Source organism: Rhinolophus sinicus, chromosome 17 (genome assembly GCF_057876585.1).
Source record: "Rhinolophus sinicus isolate RSI-liver-muscle chromosome 17, RSI-T2T, whole genome shotgun sequence".
Lineage (NCBI taxonomy): Eukaryota > Metazoa > Chordata > Mammalia > Chiroptera > Rhinolophidae > Rhinolophus > Rhinolophus sinicus.
Window position 1 is genome coordinate 81,937,887 of NC_142517.1, and position 18,705 is coordinate 81,956,591.

Here is an 18,705-nt window from a genome sequence, read left to right on the forward strand (position 1 = left end):
AGAATCGAGGGGGTAGGAATCTTTTACTTCTAGCTAAAGTTCAATATGTATACCTTCGTGTATGCCTTCTTTTCAAATATTATAGACAATGGATGTTTCTAATAGCTGATTTCTATAGTATTCACGCAAAAAAGTCAGCACCATTCTCAAGCAAAGGGTTATTTCTAAGTTTGAGCCAGAATTTAGATGGCAAGAAGGCAACTCTTGCTGAGTACCTACTTTGTGTCAGGCACAGTGCAGTGCTATCCATGTTAACTCAGTTAGTTCAAAAAGAATTCCATTAAATAAGGGTTGAACACCTCCCACTACAAATAAGCAAACCAAAATTCAGAGAGGTTGAGGCATTTTCTGAGGTTACAAAGTTACTGCATGGAGATCTGGGATTTAAGCCCAGATATATCTGATTCCAAAGACTGTGTTCTTTCCATCACTGCACATATAAATTTAAAACTGTTTCAAAAAGGTGCATGGTTGGCAGAGGCAGAGAATAGTAGCTGGTTGTGAGGCTCCAGGTAACATTCCCATCAGCAACCAGTGAGGTTTGCTTTAATCTGTTTATACACAGGGTTCCAAGAACGATTGTAGTTGAAAATTTTTTTTAAAGAGTGCACGTTTAAAAAAGAAAAACTGAAAACCTCTATTTTAAATTGATGTCATACTGCTCTTATCTGTATCACTGAGAAAAACTGATAGCACACATTTATTAAGGTCATAATTTGTTTAAGTAAATTTTGCCCTAACCAAGAGCACATTTAATGCATTTAAATTTGACTACCATTTCACCTTTGGCTGAGAAAGACCAATAAGAGTCACACAAATCAAAATATGAACAGATGCATAAATTTAATTTGTTCATCTTACTAAACAGTATTGTACTCTCAACACGAGAGTTTACATTAATATGTAAAGAACAATTAGTGACTATTTTTCTTCAGTGCGATAATCTTGAACTATAATTCTTCCTTTTTTATATATCAATAAACAGTGGCAACAATAAAAAACGTATAGCTATTTGTAGTCAATGACTTACTTATGGTAAGATTAAAAGTAAGTGTAATGAATCATAAATAACTAACAGTAACGTGTACTAGGTTGATACTCCTCGATTATCCACAGGAACACACAGGCATACATGAACCACTGCCTTTTGTAAGATGCCAGAACCTTCATCAAAGTTGCATGATTAGTTGTTATGGGCAACAATTCTAAAGTGGGATGCAAGTTAAATTTTATAAAAAGCAGATGCCAAGCTATTGAGAATAAGCCTAATAACCATCAATTTTAGGTCTGGTTTGGAGAATCTATAACCTGTGGTTCAGATTTAATTTATTTTATTTAGCTCATGACTCATTTCTGAAAACAGATTTACAGCCGCAGCTCTTTTAATATTTTAATAAGATTTCTTTTTGGTAAATTTAGTTTCACAAATGGTAAGCACTATGATAGAGAACTGCATCTGAATTCTCTTGCCTCCTCTCCCTAACAGTGTGAGTTTTGTCAAGTGACAATCTCTGAGATTCACCTTCTTCGATTATAAAAGATAATTCCGATCAACACTGTCGATGAACCACAGACACTGAGTTCTTTTCTTGTAAAAAGTACTCTAAAATGACAATAAGGGGATTTTTTCCCCTAAGTTATAAGTACAAAGAGAGGAAGATAATACATACTAGCAGAAGAGTTTTCAGAAAAGTTTCAGCAGGCAAAGGTCAGATGGAGGAAGCTTCCACCCTACTACTGTCTGCGATGGAGAACTCTGACCACAAGACAAATAATCCACCCCACAACCTGCGAAAGCTCAGGATCTGAAGACACTGGAGCAGTGTGAGACGTGGGAGTAAAGAATTTGGTTGAAAACCTCCAAATGGAGTACCTGAGCCCCCAGGCTCTTCCCTCGTCCCCAGCAGTTAAATGTTTCTCCCTACCTTCTACCACCTCCACCTCCCAACCAAATATATATAGCAAGAACATCTCTGAAGATACTGAGACTTATGGGCAGACTGAATTTGAGGTATCAAAGGCCATCCGTGTGGAAATGTCTGAAACACTGACAATCAAGCCCAGAGCTCAAGAGGGATGTTGGGTAGAGAGCTAAGAGCCAAAAGATGAAGCATAACTTTGGAAGACTGATATTGAGGAGGGCTGAGGGCTTTGAGAAATTAAAGAAATTTAGCCAGAAGAGAATCGGTGAAGGAAACAGAAGGAAAAGGTCAAAGACAGGAAGGAACTGAAACAATAAAGTACAATATCATGGAAGCAAAGATAAAAAAAAAGAAATTCTGGAAAGGAGAGAAGACTTGCAAAATCAAGTGTCCCAACTGATTAAATAACAACGAAGTAAAAGCCCTTGAATGTGGTTAGCAAAAAGTCACCAACTTCATGGAATGACTCACTCATGTAACAACTACTTATTGAGTATGTATGACATGCGTGCCAAGCACATACTAGGTTTCCCACGTCTGAGGGAATGAGGGGAGAGACAAGTTAGAAAACATGAAGAATTAAAAGTGATTAAGACAGACAAAATTTTGGTAAGAAATTTTGGAGTAAAATGTAGGAGTGAAGTGAAATGATAAACTGAAAGGAAACCAGACCCACAAAAGGGAAAAAAAAAATTGTAATTTTATACATTAAGAAATAAATAGAAGCCAGTGAGATGGAGGAATGACGAAGTCAAGGCAAGATCCAAGAGAAGCAGGAAGTAAAAGACCAACACCACTAGCAGGGGGCTTGCAGGAGTTTAGTCTCGGAAGGAGAAGGGGACGAACACTCCTCTGAGGTAGGACCAAGGGAACAAGGCGTTCTAACATGTCTCCCCTCTGTTAAGTAACAGACATGAATGAAGCAAGAGTCTAAGGCTCCAATAGAAGAGCAGACCCCACAGAAATATAAAGGCAGAATGTGGACTAAATAACTGGAAGTTTTGCCAGCTAGATATAAAAACCAGATCAACATAAAAGGTATTTATATTACAGTGGAATGGTAGATGCAAGTGTTAGAAAAATAGCTAGCAATATTAGCAACATAGCAAAATTCGTACAATCATGTGCCGTATTAACAGTGTTTCAGTTAACAATGGACTGTATACCTGACAGTGCAGAACGGAGTCAAAATATTCCCATCGCCTAGAGACATTACAGCCCCATAACATTGTAGTGCGAGGCATTACTCACGTTGTCTGTGGTGATGCTGGTAAATAAACCTACTGCATTGAGGGTCATGTACAAGTATAGCACATACAATTATGTACAGTACATACTACTTGATAACAAATGACTATATTACTGTTTTAGGTATCTATTACACATTTTATTGTTATTTTAGAGCATCCTCTTTCTACTCATAAAAAAAAAAAAAAGGGTTTCTGCAAAACACTTAGCCGCGTTACACCAGCAGCAGCCTTATACATCTGGTGTTTACTGTGTCTTCTGATTGCATCATCGTCTCTTGTGCTTGATTTAATCTTGTGTTGTTTTGCACAGAAGTATGCTGTCCAGGCCTGTAGCCCAGGAGGAATAGATAACACCACACAGCCTAGGTGTGTAGTAGGCCCCACCAGGTAGGTTTGTGTAAGTGCCCTCTATGCTGTTCGTACAACGACAAAATTGTCCAATGATGCATTTCTCAGAATGCATCCCTGTCGTTAACTGGTACGTGACTTTATAGCATATAAATGATATTTTAAGAACTAAGAATCTAATGATGTCCAAAGATAATATAAAGCTTCCATAAGCTCTAGTTGTTTGAAAAATACAATTAATTTTTGTAGCTTAAACTTATAACCAAACAACCTTCGACATCTTGATTTGGTATCTCAAAGTCAAATACTCACAAAAAGAAATATGTAAGAATATTTATTATACATAAGTCTGTCATGTTTTAGACTCAAGAGGAAAAATGCTGTACATTTTTTCTTATCACAGAAGGCAAAATCCAGGATGGAATCATGGCAAAAAATGTCGCATTACAATGGAGTGCTATGTTTCAGAAAACTATTCATTAGAAAGAAAACAAATGCATGTTTTAAGACATTTGCTAAGTAAAAACTTAAATTGAGACTATTTAAAATAACAAGACCATAAATATTGTTGCTAACCTTTTTTCCCCTCAAAGTATAGCGCTATTGATGTTATCAACATACATATTTTGGATGCCAGGCAGCAACAGGTCGCTGAAGAAATCCTACCACTAGTTTCTGGAACATAAAAAAGGTTACATGGGCCAAAATGCTGCAGCTACCCCACTGAGAGGACAACGAGGCCCTTTCTATTAAGGGCTGCCTGAACTGCCCTGTGTAAGTAATCTCATAGGCCTCAAATCCTAAGAGAAACAGTCTCATGACTGGGAACCATATTTACTTGGGAACCCAGATCCTAAATTGAAATTAACCTGGGTATTTAAAACAAGATATTAAGAATACGAGTAGACAGAAAAGATTGCAATCATGCAGGCCCAGCCACCATATCTGCCCACAATATGTATTTACTAAATCCACAAAGACCTGACTTTCTAGATGAAATTTCTGCAGGTAGAAAGTAGCACTATTGGAAATGAAAGTCTGAAGGCCAAGTTCGAAGACTGAAGGTTTTTAAAAGTGAAATAATCGTGAAGTAGTACATGATCAGTTACAGGCCGAGTGGAGAAACCAGTGGAGACCAAGAGAGGAGAAGGGAACAAGGAGAGCAGGAAGGTTTGGTGAAGGTCAAGGGTGGGTAGAGAGGCAATGAGGGATTAAGAGACGGAATGACAGGAGTTGGCAGCCAAAGCAACTTCGAAGTTTGCACCCTCACAAGACACATACTTCCCGTGAAGCAGTTCAAGGGCAAGGCTGTATGTATGTATAGCATTAGATGTGAAAAACTTGAAGTAGGGCAAATCAAGACATGTAAGAACAGAAGGAGAGGGAGAGAGCAGCAGTAGAGCTCCTGCAGTGATAAGCCAGCAGGCTAACAACTGGCTGCAAAAGAGTAGATGGAAGATGTTATAAAACCTGGGAGCAGGATTCTGTAGCCAAACTCACAAAGGAATGAAGAAAGATAAGGGAAGCAAACTGATCCTGATTTCTTTTCTTTCAATAAAGTTAAAAAACAAAAAAAAATCAGATCCCAATTTTTTTCTTTCTAAAAAAATGTGTATTGTTTACAATGACAGGGAAGTCGGGATGAAAGAATGAAAACAGCTTTATCTTGACCATATTTAATGCCTTTGAACCTTATGTAATGTTTAGAAAACGTGCCCCACATCAGTAGTCAAGAATTCGGATGACTTCCTGGTCTTTCCACTGACCAAGCTAACTTACCCGGAAATCCCTGGAAAGTACAAGCTTTCTCCTTGACTGTCACAAACCAAGTAAAAAATAAAGTAACTGGGGCCAAACTCTACGAATGTGGGACAGCTATCAAAACTTGACCACATACCTGCCCTCACGTTACCAAACAACATAAACACCTAATTTATAGAAAATCACTTATGAGTAAAGAGAAATGTACAACATTTAGTGACTTTCAAGGGTGTTTAACTACACTTATCAATAACTATCTAGGTAGGTGCGTAGCTTATATACTTTCATATGTAAGCTGACCAAATATATCATCACATACTAATGACAAGAGTGAATGTGTTATTAACTTCTACCCCCCAAAGCACTATTAGTTGTCAGCAGCATTTGAGAAAAGTTGACATAGATCAAAGACCTTCCTAGGGAAAAGAGATTGTAGAGGTCAGGTGATCCAATTTACAGATTAGAAAACTGAGGCACAAAGAAGTTCAATGTCCCAGCTGAAGGCCACAAAACTGGTTAGTGGCAAAGCTGTAATAACAATATCACACTCTCCATCAACGTTCTCAGTGCCCTTCTCCCCCCACCTCTACCCCACCCCAAAATGCAAATATCTGATAGAATTGGGCTGGATTTCCACATAAAGTAATAATATGGTGCACTTTTTGGAATGTAAAATGAAATGACAAAATCTAAAAGTAGAAGAATGAGCAGAAATTAAAAGAAAAGTATTTGCTTAATATAAAATAGTATTAATTTAAAACTATACCTTTACTGCTTCTGATGAAAGTATATTTTCCTTTTTCTGACTTGTACTCATGGGTTCATTTTCAACACTGAAAAATAAAAACCACAGTTTCTTTTGAAATTAAAATAGAATTATCAAAATCATACAGTTTCTGTGTTTAAAGCAAAAATTGAAAGGTCTTTTACCTGCAATGCTCAAAAGATTCATATACAAAATGTCAGAGTATGTTGGTCTGAATCTCTACACTTGAAAACTACATTAAAAAATGCTCACCCAAAAAAAGGGGAAGGGATTAAGAAGTACAAACTGCCAGTTATAAAAACAGTCACAGGAAGGTGAAGTTCAGCATAGGGAATATAGTTAATAATATTGTAATAACTATGTATGTTGTCAGGTGGGTACAAAACTTATTGGGGGATCACTTCGTAAGTTATATAAATGTCTAACCACTATGTTGTACACCTGAAATTAATATAACATTGTATGTCAACTGTAATTGACAATTTTCTTTAAATGCTCATTCAGGCATCAGAACTTCGTGAGTTAATTATGCATTCTATTTTCTTAAGTTGATCACCGGCATCACAGAAATAATGTACCTGAACAAAGGAGCACGGGTGTACAACTATCATAATCTTGGAAAGTATTAGCACTCTTTGCTTTTATTTATATTAAGGCTCTCCACGGCCTGATCTTTTTGGAATGCCGATGGTTGAGAGATATTTGGAATACATTTCTACTCAGCAAGATTTTTAACCATGGAGGGTCATCTAGCGAGTTTGGGGAATACTCAAAATAGATGCAGGCTTACCTCGTCCCAAATGTACCCTATATGGCACCCTAAGAATCTAATTTTCCAGACAGTCAATTCAAATTGTCTTATCTGGAATACCTTCACAGATGCCCTATGCCCCATCATAAACTACTTTGTTTATTAGGCACATAGGTATTTCAGAGCTAAAAATGTGTATCTCTGTACAAGATATCTTGTTTTCATACTTCCATAATCCTGGACAAATTGAGTAGCTCCACTCTAGAGCATCATGAGTGTCCTGGTTACGCTGGAGATTGTGCGTGGCCTCGAGGATGTGAGAACAACTGGTCAGGGGCTTTGTAAAATGCAGTCTAGTAGGAGAGACTGACACACAAACAAGCTGCGAGTACAGTTTGGTACATGTTGTAACTGCGAAATGAACAAAATGCTGTGGAGCAAAGAGGACTCAAGGAACAACAGAGCTGCCTGCTCAGCAAAGTGCCCACAGAGGAGGTCCAAAGGTGAGGGGAATAGAGAATATGGCAGTTTCGGAAAACCATGTCTTGGTTGTTTTTAATATAAGACTGGGGCACAGGAACTTGTGACTGACAGAAGTAACCCTGCTCGAGATGAGAATGAGACCAGCGGTCAGTGGATGCCAGACTATGAAGAACCTGCCTGGTCAGTTACAGAATTTGATCTTTGTCCTACCGGCACTTAGCAGGGCACAAGCATAAAGCAGGAGGATGACAGAGTGGGGGAAAACAATGTGGAATCATAAGGGTTCACAGTGGTAGAGGCAATGGAAAGGAGGTGGCAACAGCTCAGATCAGGTAAAAGCCTCCCAAAAGAAATGGGATGGAAAGAAAGAACACAATTTATGCTACTTAGATTTTCCATTCATAAAATCTAGTTCAATTATGCAGAGTATCCAAGGAACCAATGGCAATGATCAAAAGGCACACACACACAAAAAAGAAAGATCATGAACACCTAAAAAATATAATCGATCATAAAAATTTCATTAAGTCTGAGATTCAGTGCAGGAAACAGAGGGACCAGCAAGATACAGCCATGCGCTTAATCCTTTTAAATGTCAATAAGAAAAACAAGCATGTAAAGAAGATAAATATATCTGTGTGTTTAGCACATGGAAATTATACAGGTAAAACGAGGGACAAAAGTGGAAAATATTGCACAATACATATGCAGATCTTATTTCATGCGTATCTATAAAAGACCGTCTCAAGTAGCTGTTACTTTTTTTTAAATTTAATTTTTAAATTTATTGGGGTGACAATTGTTAGTAAAGTTACATAGATTTCAGGTGTACAATTCTGTATTACATCATCTATAAATTCCATTGTGTGTTCACCACCCAGAGTCAGTTCTCCTTCCATCACCATATATTTGATCCCCCTTACCCTCATCTCCCACATAGCTGTTACTTTTAAAGTGAATGGCTTATCTCTTTTTACCTAGTTTTCTAGCTTTACCTTTTCGCAAAGTTTACAATTCAGTTTTTCTTTTTAAATTAAAATGTCAATTGATACTGGTCTACTTAACTTCAAATCAAAAAAAAGAGACTGGCAAAATACAAGTAAACAGACCACGTTACAAGGATTTGACGTGTAATCAAGAATAAGACTGACCTTGATGATTTTGTAAGTGTCTTCTCTAACTACAATCTATTTTGAATGCCTTTATAGGGCCTCCCAGTGATGTTGAGCTTGACCCCTGACTTATCATAGGCTAGGGAATGTGGATGGAAATGACAGCATGGAAGTTCTGGACTGAGACCACAAGAGGCATCATCTGCTTCATCCTGGTCTTGTCTGCTCATTTGTTCACTTATCACGAGAGGAGCAACCAGAGGCTACCTTTCAGCCTGGCCCCCACAATGAGATGTGGAGCAGACCCAGAACTGACCCAAAGCCCCAAACCAAACCTGCAGCCTGAACCTAAGCCACCCAGCCAACCCTCAAACCCATGAGTGCGAGTAAGAAAAACAAATGCTTGTAGATATAAAGCAACTGAGTGTGAGTGGTTTGTTACCCAGCATTATTGTAGCAGTATCTGACTCATACACTTCCATGAAAGAGTGCAGCCCAGCCAGCCAAGCTCTGCAAGCATTTCCTGAGTACCTCCTATGTGTGATGGAAAGTAAAAAGGAATTTAAAATCATCTTTGCCTTCAAAGACAGTTTCATTACTCCTTCTATCCCTCCTTTGCTGAGCACAGTCACGACATAGAAATCACAAATCCTTATTTTATAAAAAATAAATGAATGTTTGTATTTCTATTGTTGAAGGGAAAAGCACAGCTCTATAAATGGTACCTAGCAATACTGACGCATATCTTTTCTAGGAACTCAGCAGTGGGTATGATAGTAGCCTTTCCGGGGAATGTATGACTCAGCTATTCTTTAAGGGATGGGAAGGATTTAAAGATGCTGGACACAGTCCTCCAGCCAAGCCACTGAGTTTTAATGTCCATGTTTCTATCTATAAGCATTTAATTTTAGTCTTCTAGTTCCTGCTTCAAGATTCCCGAAATTCTACTTATCTCGAGTTATTGACAGTGCTTTCTATAAACTTACTGCCTTAGTGTGATTGTAAATGAAAACGGTAGAAGTTTCTTTTCCAATACAAAAGTTCTGCAGAAAATGCAGCTCTGAGTCCATGGGATTAAGGCAGTATTTTCAAGTAGCTGTAATTACTTACATGTTACGAATACACACCAAAAGCCAGAAAAACATTGTTGTAAATCAGTGCATAAGTATTTCGTATTGAGCAAACAATTGAAGAATTTAAAGCTGAAATCACCTAAAGAAGTAATACCTGAAACTTGATAAAACTTTCTGAAATGTATAGCCTACATTTAAGTTTCATGAATCTTACCGCTAAGCAAAAATTTCAAAATGTATGGAGTTTTAAAGCAAACAACACATTTTAAAATTTTGGGTTAGCTGTAAAAATCACTGCTTCAATTAAAGCATTCCCACTTCTTTTCTAGATTACTAGAGTCCCTTCTAAATTGGTGTCTGGCATCTTCTGGATTGCTCTGCTTCAACCCATTCTTCCTGGTCAAAGCTATCTTGAATCTGATCATGACACTCTCCTATTCAAAAATTCCTTCAGCAATTCTCTATCAGTTGATGAATAAAAGGGTCCTTAGCATAGGTATAGAAAGTTATTCATGACCTGGCCCCAGGTACACCTGTCTCATAAAACCACTTTCTATTCATAGAATATGCCACGTTCACACGCCAGCAAACCACTTTCTTCTTCTGCCTGCAACATCGTTCCCCACCCGGTCCAACTCTTTTTTTTTTTTTTTATTGGGGAAGGGGAACAGGACTTTATTGGGGAACAGTGTGTGCTTCCAGGACTTTTTTCCAAGTCAAGTTGTTGTCCTTTCAATCTTAGTTGTGGAGGGTTCTGTTCAGCTTCAAGTTGTTGTCCTTCCAGTCTTAGTTGTGGAGGGCGCAGCTCAGCTCCAGGTTCAGTTGCCATTGCTAGTTGCAGGGGGCACAGCCCACCATCCCTTGTGGGAGTCGAACCGGCAACCTTGTGGTTGAGAGGACCCTACACAATTTAGTTGTATCTTAACCTGTACGTTTTTGTGTTCCCACTGCACCCAGCGGTACCCCGCATACATTTCTGCTCTTTAACACAATGGCTGCTTGTCCATTAGTCTAACTAGAATTTGAACCCATTAAATTCAGAAACCGTATCATTCTCTCTGTATCCCAGAGCCCAGCATTATGCCTGGCACTGTGAAGGCACTCAAATATCATTTGTTCAATGAATAAAAACATAATCAGTATCAAACAGGCTCTCTATTTGTGCCTGCTTACCTAAATCAGAAAACACTTTTCCACTGGGAACTATGTAATAATACACAACCCTCTTTTTTTTCCTTTAATGAATATACGAGGTCTGACAATTAAGTTTGCAAACTTGTTGCAACGATGGTTAACCTTTTATTGATATTAGAGGGATTACTCATTATGAATTTGTACCAACGGTATAGTTAACCAAGTTTACTATTTGGAAGTGCTGAAAAGACTGCGTGAAAAAGTTAGACGACCTGAACTTTTTGCCAACAATTCATGGCTCTTGCATCACAACAATGCATCAGCTCACACGGCACTGTCTGTGAGGGAGTATTTAGTCAGGAAACAACTGTATTGGAACACCCTCCCTACTCACTGATCTGGCCCCCAATGACTTCTTTCTTTACCCAAAGATAAATATTGAAAGGAAGACATTTTGATGACATTCAGGACATCAAGGGTAAATATGACCACAGCTGTGATGGCCACGCCAGAAAAAGAGTTCCAAAATTGCTTTAAAGGGTGGACCATGCGTTGGCATCAGTACACAGCTTCCCAAGCGGAGTACCTCGAGGGTGACTGTAGTGATATTCAGCAATGAGGTATGTAGCACTTTTTCTAGGATGAGTTTGTGAACTCAACTGTCCAACCTTGTGTATGTGTGTGTGTGTATACACACACACACACACACACACACAGAGGGTGCCAAAAATATGTATACACATTTTAAAAAAGGAAAAACTTGTATTAAAAGTATGCTGATGGTAACCACTTTGAGCACGTCTTGTAATTGCAGAAATCAAATGTGACTAGTATTCATCTTTTATTATCGGTATATATTGAATATTACAATTGTAAGACAGTTTTTTCCTTTCTTAAAATGTGTATATATTTTTTTGGCACCCTCAGTGTATACACACACACACACACACACACACACGTGTGTATAGGTATATTTGTGTGTATATATGTATATATGTGTATATGCGTGTATATATGTATATACCAGGGTGCCAAAAAAATGTATACACGTGACTTGTAGTCATCTTTTGTTATTGATATATATTGAGTATTACAATTTTAATAGTTTTTTCCTTTCTTAAAATGCGTATACATTTTTTTGGCATCGTGTGTGTGCGCACACATGTGTATGTATGTGTGTGTGTATATGTGTGTATATATGTATATATGTGTGTATGTGTGTGTATATATGTATATATGTGTATATATGTGTGTGTACATATATATCTTGAAACAATGTACCATCCACTCTCATTCCACATCATCTTTCTCTAAAGGGATAAGGGCTGAGTGGGGCTGGGGGAAGAAAATTAAGTCAACAGGAACAAGGTCATTTTCAGTTGATTTAAAATACAATAGCAAAAAATTACAAGAGAGTAGATATTGATACTCAAAACAACGCATTCTCAGATGTCTGCCTAGCGAACAAAAAAAAATTAACAGAAAAGACTCAAAAGGCTTGGAATGTTACTCGTAAGGAGGGCAAGGAAACAAGTTCAAATTCAGATAATCTCAAACCATATGAAAGGTGACAAGCTGTTTCTATTGTTCTCACAGTTTAACCCCCTTTGGGACCTGGGAATATTTCAATAGCAGTATTTTTAGAAAGCACACATTTTGCTCACGGCAGGGGGTGAGGGGCAGGACTCACAACCACCTGTGGGCTACAAATAATACTACCTTGCATTTCTAAACAGCCATATCTTCTTTAGCTAACAGAACTTCAGAAATTAATCTTTCCAAAAAATCCAGATAAATATCAAGGTCAAAGGAACACAGAACCTCCTCAGTTTTGAAGCAGCCTTATTTAGACCATAGCTGAAAACCAGGAATCCAACATATAGCCATTAAGTATCTACTTATTTTATGCCCGACATAAAATAAAACCAACCTCTGGGCCATGAAAAATAGGGACACATTACCATTCTAGAGTTCAAATAATTCACACAGAAGACTTCCCCCATCCTGTCACTTAAGATATACTGTTTGTTTTTCACTACATTCTAACAAGGTTCCATAACCCACAGCAGTTAAACAGCAGAAAAACGGCACAAGTACGTACACATGCACTGACCAGGCAGGTACCGCACGCTTGGCGCTAGCAGTGGAGCAGTGAACTGACCAGACAAAATCCTCACCCTGACTCACTCTCAGAACCCTTATTGACATGCACCACAATCACCTGGGCAGTGTATTTCTAAAACAGATTTTTGGGTCAGACTGTCAATTAGAGTGAGGCCCAGGAATGGACGTTTCCAACGGCCGACTCCCCCTTCCTGGGCTGCTCCCATGCAGCGGGCTCTCTGACCACAGTCTTGATAAACTAGTCTGAGAGCCTCTCTCTATTCAGCGGAAGCCAACAACTGCGAGGTGTACAGGGAAGAGAGGACCCGGTCAGAAGGATCTCCATTTAATATTATTTAAATGTGTTACCTGTTGATACTTAAAAGTAGGTATAAATTATTTAGAAAACTCACTGCTGTGTAACAAGACCCACCTTCCAACACCGATGCCCAGCAGAGCTGCTGCCCCAGTGAGCACACTGAGTGTCACAAATACAGAGTGGGACGAACCAGGAAAAAACCCTTCTTTCAGCGCTTACCACAGATTGAAGCACAGGGGTGCTGCGGGGCCCCTCCCACAGTCAGTTCCTCATGTGGTAAGAATGCAACTTCCTACATGGGGAGACAGGCAGGCACAGTCACACACTGTGCTCCAAGGACAGGGTGCAGGCACCGCGAGGAGAGTCAGGCTCCTCCCTCCTCCCTCTCCTGGAACACATCATGACTGTGACAGTATCCGAAAAATCTGGAAATGTTCAGGAACTGAATACAGCTTCCATAACTGCCTTCTGGACATTTGCCCACTTCTCTTCGGATGTGGGCGTCTATGACTTCTTGCCATTTCCAGAAAGGAGGCAATCGTCGGTGCTGATGACATCACTGGCAGTGATTCCGGCCATCCCTAAACACAAGGTCACTTAGCAGAAGGTAGTCCCTTCTTATATTTGGGAATGCCCTAACATCTAAACACTCCGCTGCCCTCCCCCCAGCCCACTATCCACAGGGACCTTCCACCATTGCCAGGGTCCTTTACTGAGGATTTCCCTTCTCTCCTTCCTCTTCATCCCACTCAGCCTGATGCTGCCCCAAATTATCTTCCCACTCTCAACTTTCACTTCCCCTGTACAGGTGCGGTCTGCAGTAGAGGACCTGGCAATATTGTTGAGGACAGGGAAAGCGAATCAGGGCAAAGCTCTCTATCGTGTCCTCCTCCCCCACTAACAAGACAACTCTGCGGGTTCCAGCGGCCTGGTCCCTGAAGCAGCCCCTCTCTCTGCGGCAACTTCATTAGGCCTCCCTTCCTGGCATGTTGCTCCTCACCTCAGAGCCCACCTGATACAACTCCTGTAGTGAAACCCTAGAAGCAGCCAGAATCTGGCTTTTCCTTGAAATGTGTTCATATCGTACTTAATTCCTGCAGGTGTGGACTTTACCTCGAAGGAGTCAGTGAAAAAATAACATGGAACAAGGGGTCTTGTACCTACCCACACTCTTTCCCACTGTCATTCCTAGCAAAATGCTTTGCGAAAACTCAAAATACACATGTGTCTGTTTTAGGGATAGTACCTTAGGGACAAAAATGCACCTGATTTTTGGATCTGAGGGATCTGATTTTTCAAACATGTAACTTGAAAAAAATCTCTGCCAGATCTAAAATCTCACGTGATCCTCCAATAGCAGGGTGAGTGGAAAAAGAAAAAGGTAGACTAATCTTGAGGCTTTTGGGGTAAAGGAAAAGGGAGGCTGTGACCAAGAAACCAACGCAGAATCAAAGTTAATCTGTCCCTTATTTTAAAGCTACTGAGGCCACCTCTGGGCCTGTCCTCTGTTCCCCTAGACTCCTCCTTCTCAGCCCTCAGGGAGGTCCTTAAATACAGTGTGGGTTTCATCCCCACACCCTCCCTAAGGGTGTGCTCATGGCTTGGGGATCATCTACACTACTTCAGGGATTTCTTTCTTAGAAACATAGCTTCACATGATGAGCCCAGCGTTCTCTTTGTTCGATGCTACACTACACTTTGTTACTTTATGGATTAAATTGATTTCTGCACTGGCCTGGAGCCCCATCCAGCCATCTCCAACCCTGCTTCTATGGGGATAGAGACAGAGTTCCACACGGACAATTTACAAACAACCATCTGGAAAACTGTCCATTCATAAATGGCGACAGCCAGCAAGCAGTACTTGTATTTTTTTAATGACCATTAACAGAATATAACACAGGTGATTATGGCAGTTTCTGGGCTTCAAATTAAAAGGTAACTAAAAGCTGCAATCAAACAGCATGTATTTTAGCTCAAACATCTGGCACTGGAATTTCAGAAGTCTTTGGAGAAAAATCAGGAAGAGGGAGGAAAGGCAATAGACATGATTATGAAGCTCTATTGCTTTGCAATCTTAGACTCTTCTGACAGCCTTTCCCCGTAGTATGGGCCCCTGTCCTGTAATTTAGTTGTTTTTCCTTGAGGCTAATTTACTTCTGGCCCCCACCCCCATCTCATGCCCCCAAATCCAAGACCCATAATTACAGTTCAATCACAGGCTACCAAGTGAGAGTCTCAGTAGTGTGATGTGCGCCTGAGCTGTCTACCTGTACATGGCATTAGTAACTGCGCGACCGTCCCGAAGTCCTCTGCCTCATACCCTTCAGATTCTGAACATCCGGGACCCGTCGCACAAGAATCAGTACCCTGAATCTCTTGCCATAACACGAACTCAAACAGCAGTCCAGCTGCCTTCTAAAATGGGTCACTCATTCATGTCCCATTCAACAAACTGTCCTGACAGAGGGGCACTGGAGATCCAAGGATATGTGGGGCGGTGCCTTCCCAGAGCTCCGAGAGCCTGACGGAGGCTGACCTCGCCTCCAACCTCTTACTCAAATCCTTTTTCCTCTGTCAATTCTTCCAGACACTGACAAAGCAACAATCTATGTGAAAATATATAAACATACACACACCCCCATCCCAAGGGATACTTTCAAGAGGAAATATCTCAACTCCTTACTATGGTCGACCTCTTCTAGCCCCTGGCTCCCTTCCCCGTATCATGGACACCGCTCTCTCTTCCATTCTGCTATGTCTGTCCCCTCTGGTATCTGTGTCAACACAATCCTGCCTCAAGACCTTGGAACTGGCTGCTCACTCTGCCTGGAAAGTTCTTTCCTCAGATTTGTTCATGTCCTACTCCCAAATATCATCCAGGTCTTTGCTCAGATGTTACCCAACAGAGGCCTTCCACGACCATCCTATCCACACCTTACTCCTGATTCACCACTTCCATTCATCCCATTCCTTCACCCTGCTTTATTTTACTTCAAAGCACACTATATATTAATTTATGTAACTTGCCTATTTTCTGCCCTCTCCCATTAAAATGCAAACCCTATGTAAGCAGAGACATTTAGCTATTCAAACTAGACTGTGAAAAGTGATGACACATCTAAGATTTTTTAAATGATTAAATTATTTTTACCAGTTGTACAAATATATATACCATGGTAAAATGTTAAAGCACCACTGTTAAGTGAAAAAAGATTCAAATTTCAAAATCCTTTAACTTTTTGTAAAAATATGTACACACAGAGACATACACAGAGAAAATGATCTAGAAGAAGAGTACTTGTCTCTGAGAGGGCAGGGTTATGAGTTGTGCTTTTTATCTTTTTGATTTTCTTATTATGTCATAACCTGTTTTACATTAGCTCTAAAAAGACAAAAAAATACAAAGTACTGTATTTGAACTTAAAAAGCAAATAACAAGTTCATAGAAAAATGCAAGTAATAAATTTAAACTAGACAGATACCAAAATACTAATATTACAAATACCATGTTTCCCCAAAAATAATATGTAGCCGGACAATCAGCTCTAATGCATCTTTTTGGAGCAAAAATTAATATAAGACCCAGTCTTATTTTACTATAAGACCTGGTTTTATCTTACATAAGACGGGTCTTAACTTATATTAAGTTTTGCTCCAAAAGACACTGATTGTCCGGCTAGATCTTATTTTCGGGGAAACACGGTATATAATGGCAATTTCTTTGTATACCCTATATAACATTGACAAATAAGATCCTTATCTGCCTACCTAGAACAATGAAACAACCAACAGTGTTAACTGTACACATTTTCAGTTTTGACTAATACAGCACAATGCCACACCCCTCCTGCCACGGTATGCTCCCTGGTATGCTCATTTAGTGGCTTTAACAACCAAGACAATAAATGACAGAGTTTACATCTCACCTAAGCTATTCCCAGTTATCAAAATGTAATACTTGAAATATTTCATTACTTGTCATAAGAATCATGGCAGTTATAAAAAATACGATCTGCCACTAAGGTAGTAAGTATCCATGCTTTGTACAAATTTTAATACAAAGAGTAAAGCAGGAATTTCTAATACATATTTGGTAGAAATTACATGAAACTACTATTTCTGAGGGCACTCAAATATCACTTTCATGTCATTTCTGGCACTGCCATTCTTGCCATTTACTGGTCGTAAAGAATATATAAAAGATACTCTCCTTAAAGGCATGCTACATTAATGAAACCAAAACTGTATTTTACATAAGTCTAAAAATTAACTTTTTACTTAATGCCAAAATTATAACAATTATTTTGGCTGGATGTGTAAAGGGAAATGGGAATAGGTGTAAAATAGCTAAGTTCTCATCCACGATAACCAGAAGTCAATATAAATTGTCTCAAGTTTATACATCAACAAAGAAGAGTTAAAGCAGTAAACACACATACATAAACATAAGAAACAGTTTAAATGAGATTAAAACAGTGTCCTCTAAGAGTCAGAAGAATGGGCCCACCCCTGTTAAATGCTCCCCAGTCCCCTGCGTGTCACCGTGGCACTTACTTTATGAGGGGAAGAAAGATGTGTGTGATGCCTGCCTTCCCCACAAAATTGCACAAGTGCTTGGAGCCAGAGACCATGCTGCCTTGTGTTCCTGGCACGATGGTCCTAAATGAATTCTTGGTAAACACTGGTGAAGTTTTCAAATCAAATGATCAAAATGAAAGAGCACATAGAGGAATTAACCGATGCATTTTCATATGTGATTTTTCCAGTAAAACAAAGGTCTTCCTGATCTATAAGGCAAACTTCTTTATTTTGTATATGCTATGGAGTTCTGGCTGGTATGTTGAAGCTGACGAGATCTTAGAGATGACGGCCATCTCCCTAGTTTGACAACCAAAGATTCTGAGAGGGCTAACGACCTGCCCAGAACCACACTATGGCTCAAAGGGGATAATCTCACAAAAAGCAGTTGATGTTTCTAAGGCTGTTAACTCCACCCAGTTTCACGTTACAGATTAATAATATATAAGCCTAACTCACACTTGTAGAAAGTATCAAAATATCAAATTATTCTGCATTATAAATATTACTTCCATGTATTTCTAGCCTAATCATAACTTTTCTCACTTGAACAAGTTAATGGAGTTCGCTGTTTCTTTGGAGAATTTTTGCCAACTCAGGATCATACATTCTCTTGTTTTTTTCCCCTTTTATACACAAATATTCACTAGGTCTTAAACCGGTCTTTTTTTTTTTTCTGAAATAGATAATTCACATAATTTTAGTAAGGTATAAAAAGTCTCCCTGCTGTTCCTTATTCCTTCATCCAGTCTTCCATCCTCCCTAAATAGTTAGAACACCAGTAACAGACTAATTTCATACTCCATTTTTTATATACAAATGGGAGCGTACTATACACAATGGTTTGCATCTTGTCTTTTTATTTAATGCATTGTGGAGATATTTCCTTCTCAGTGCACAAAAAGCTTTCTCATTCTTTTTAACAGCTATGTAATATTCCATTACATGGGTGTATAATAATTTACCTATAAGTCCACTGTCACTGGGATGTGACTTTATTTTTTATTTTTCATCTTTTGCTTATTAAAACAACATTGCAATGGCTAGACATGTATAGGCAACTCTGGGCCTGTCTGCAAATTGTGGGTCTGATGGAATTCCT

At 39.2% G+C, this 18,705-nt stretch overlaps 1 protein-coding gene across 2 annotated transcripts in view; it reads right to left on the reverse strand.

Annotated features, from left to right (window-relative positions):
• CRYBG3 (crystallin beta-gamma domain containing 3) overlaps positions 1-18,705 on the reverse strand; it is a 108,042-nt gene that overhangs the window by 82,775 nt on the left and 6,562 nt on the right. Inside the window, exon 2 of one of the 2 annotated variants that reach the window (XM_019757207.3) lies at positions 6,048-6,114. The exons of the other annotated variant lie outside the window; for it this stretch is intronic. Within the exon in view, the coding sequence (XP_019612766.3) occupies positions 6,048-6,114 (67 nt within the window). The remainder of the gene's footprint in view (positions 1-6,047; positions 6,115-18,705) is intronic. 2 annotated transcript variants of the gene reach the window in all.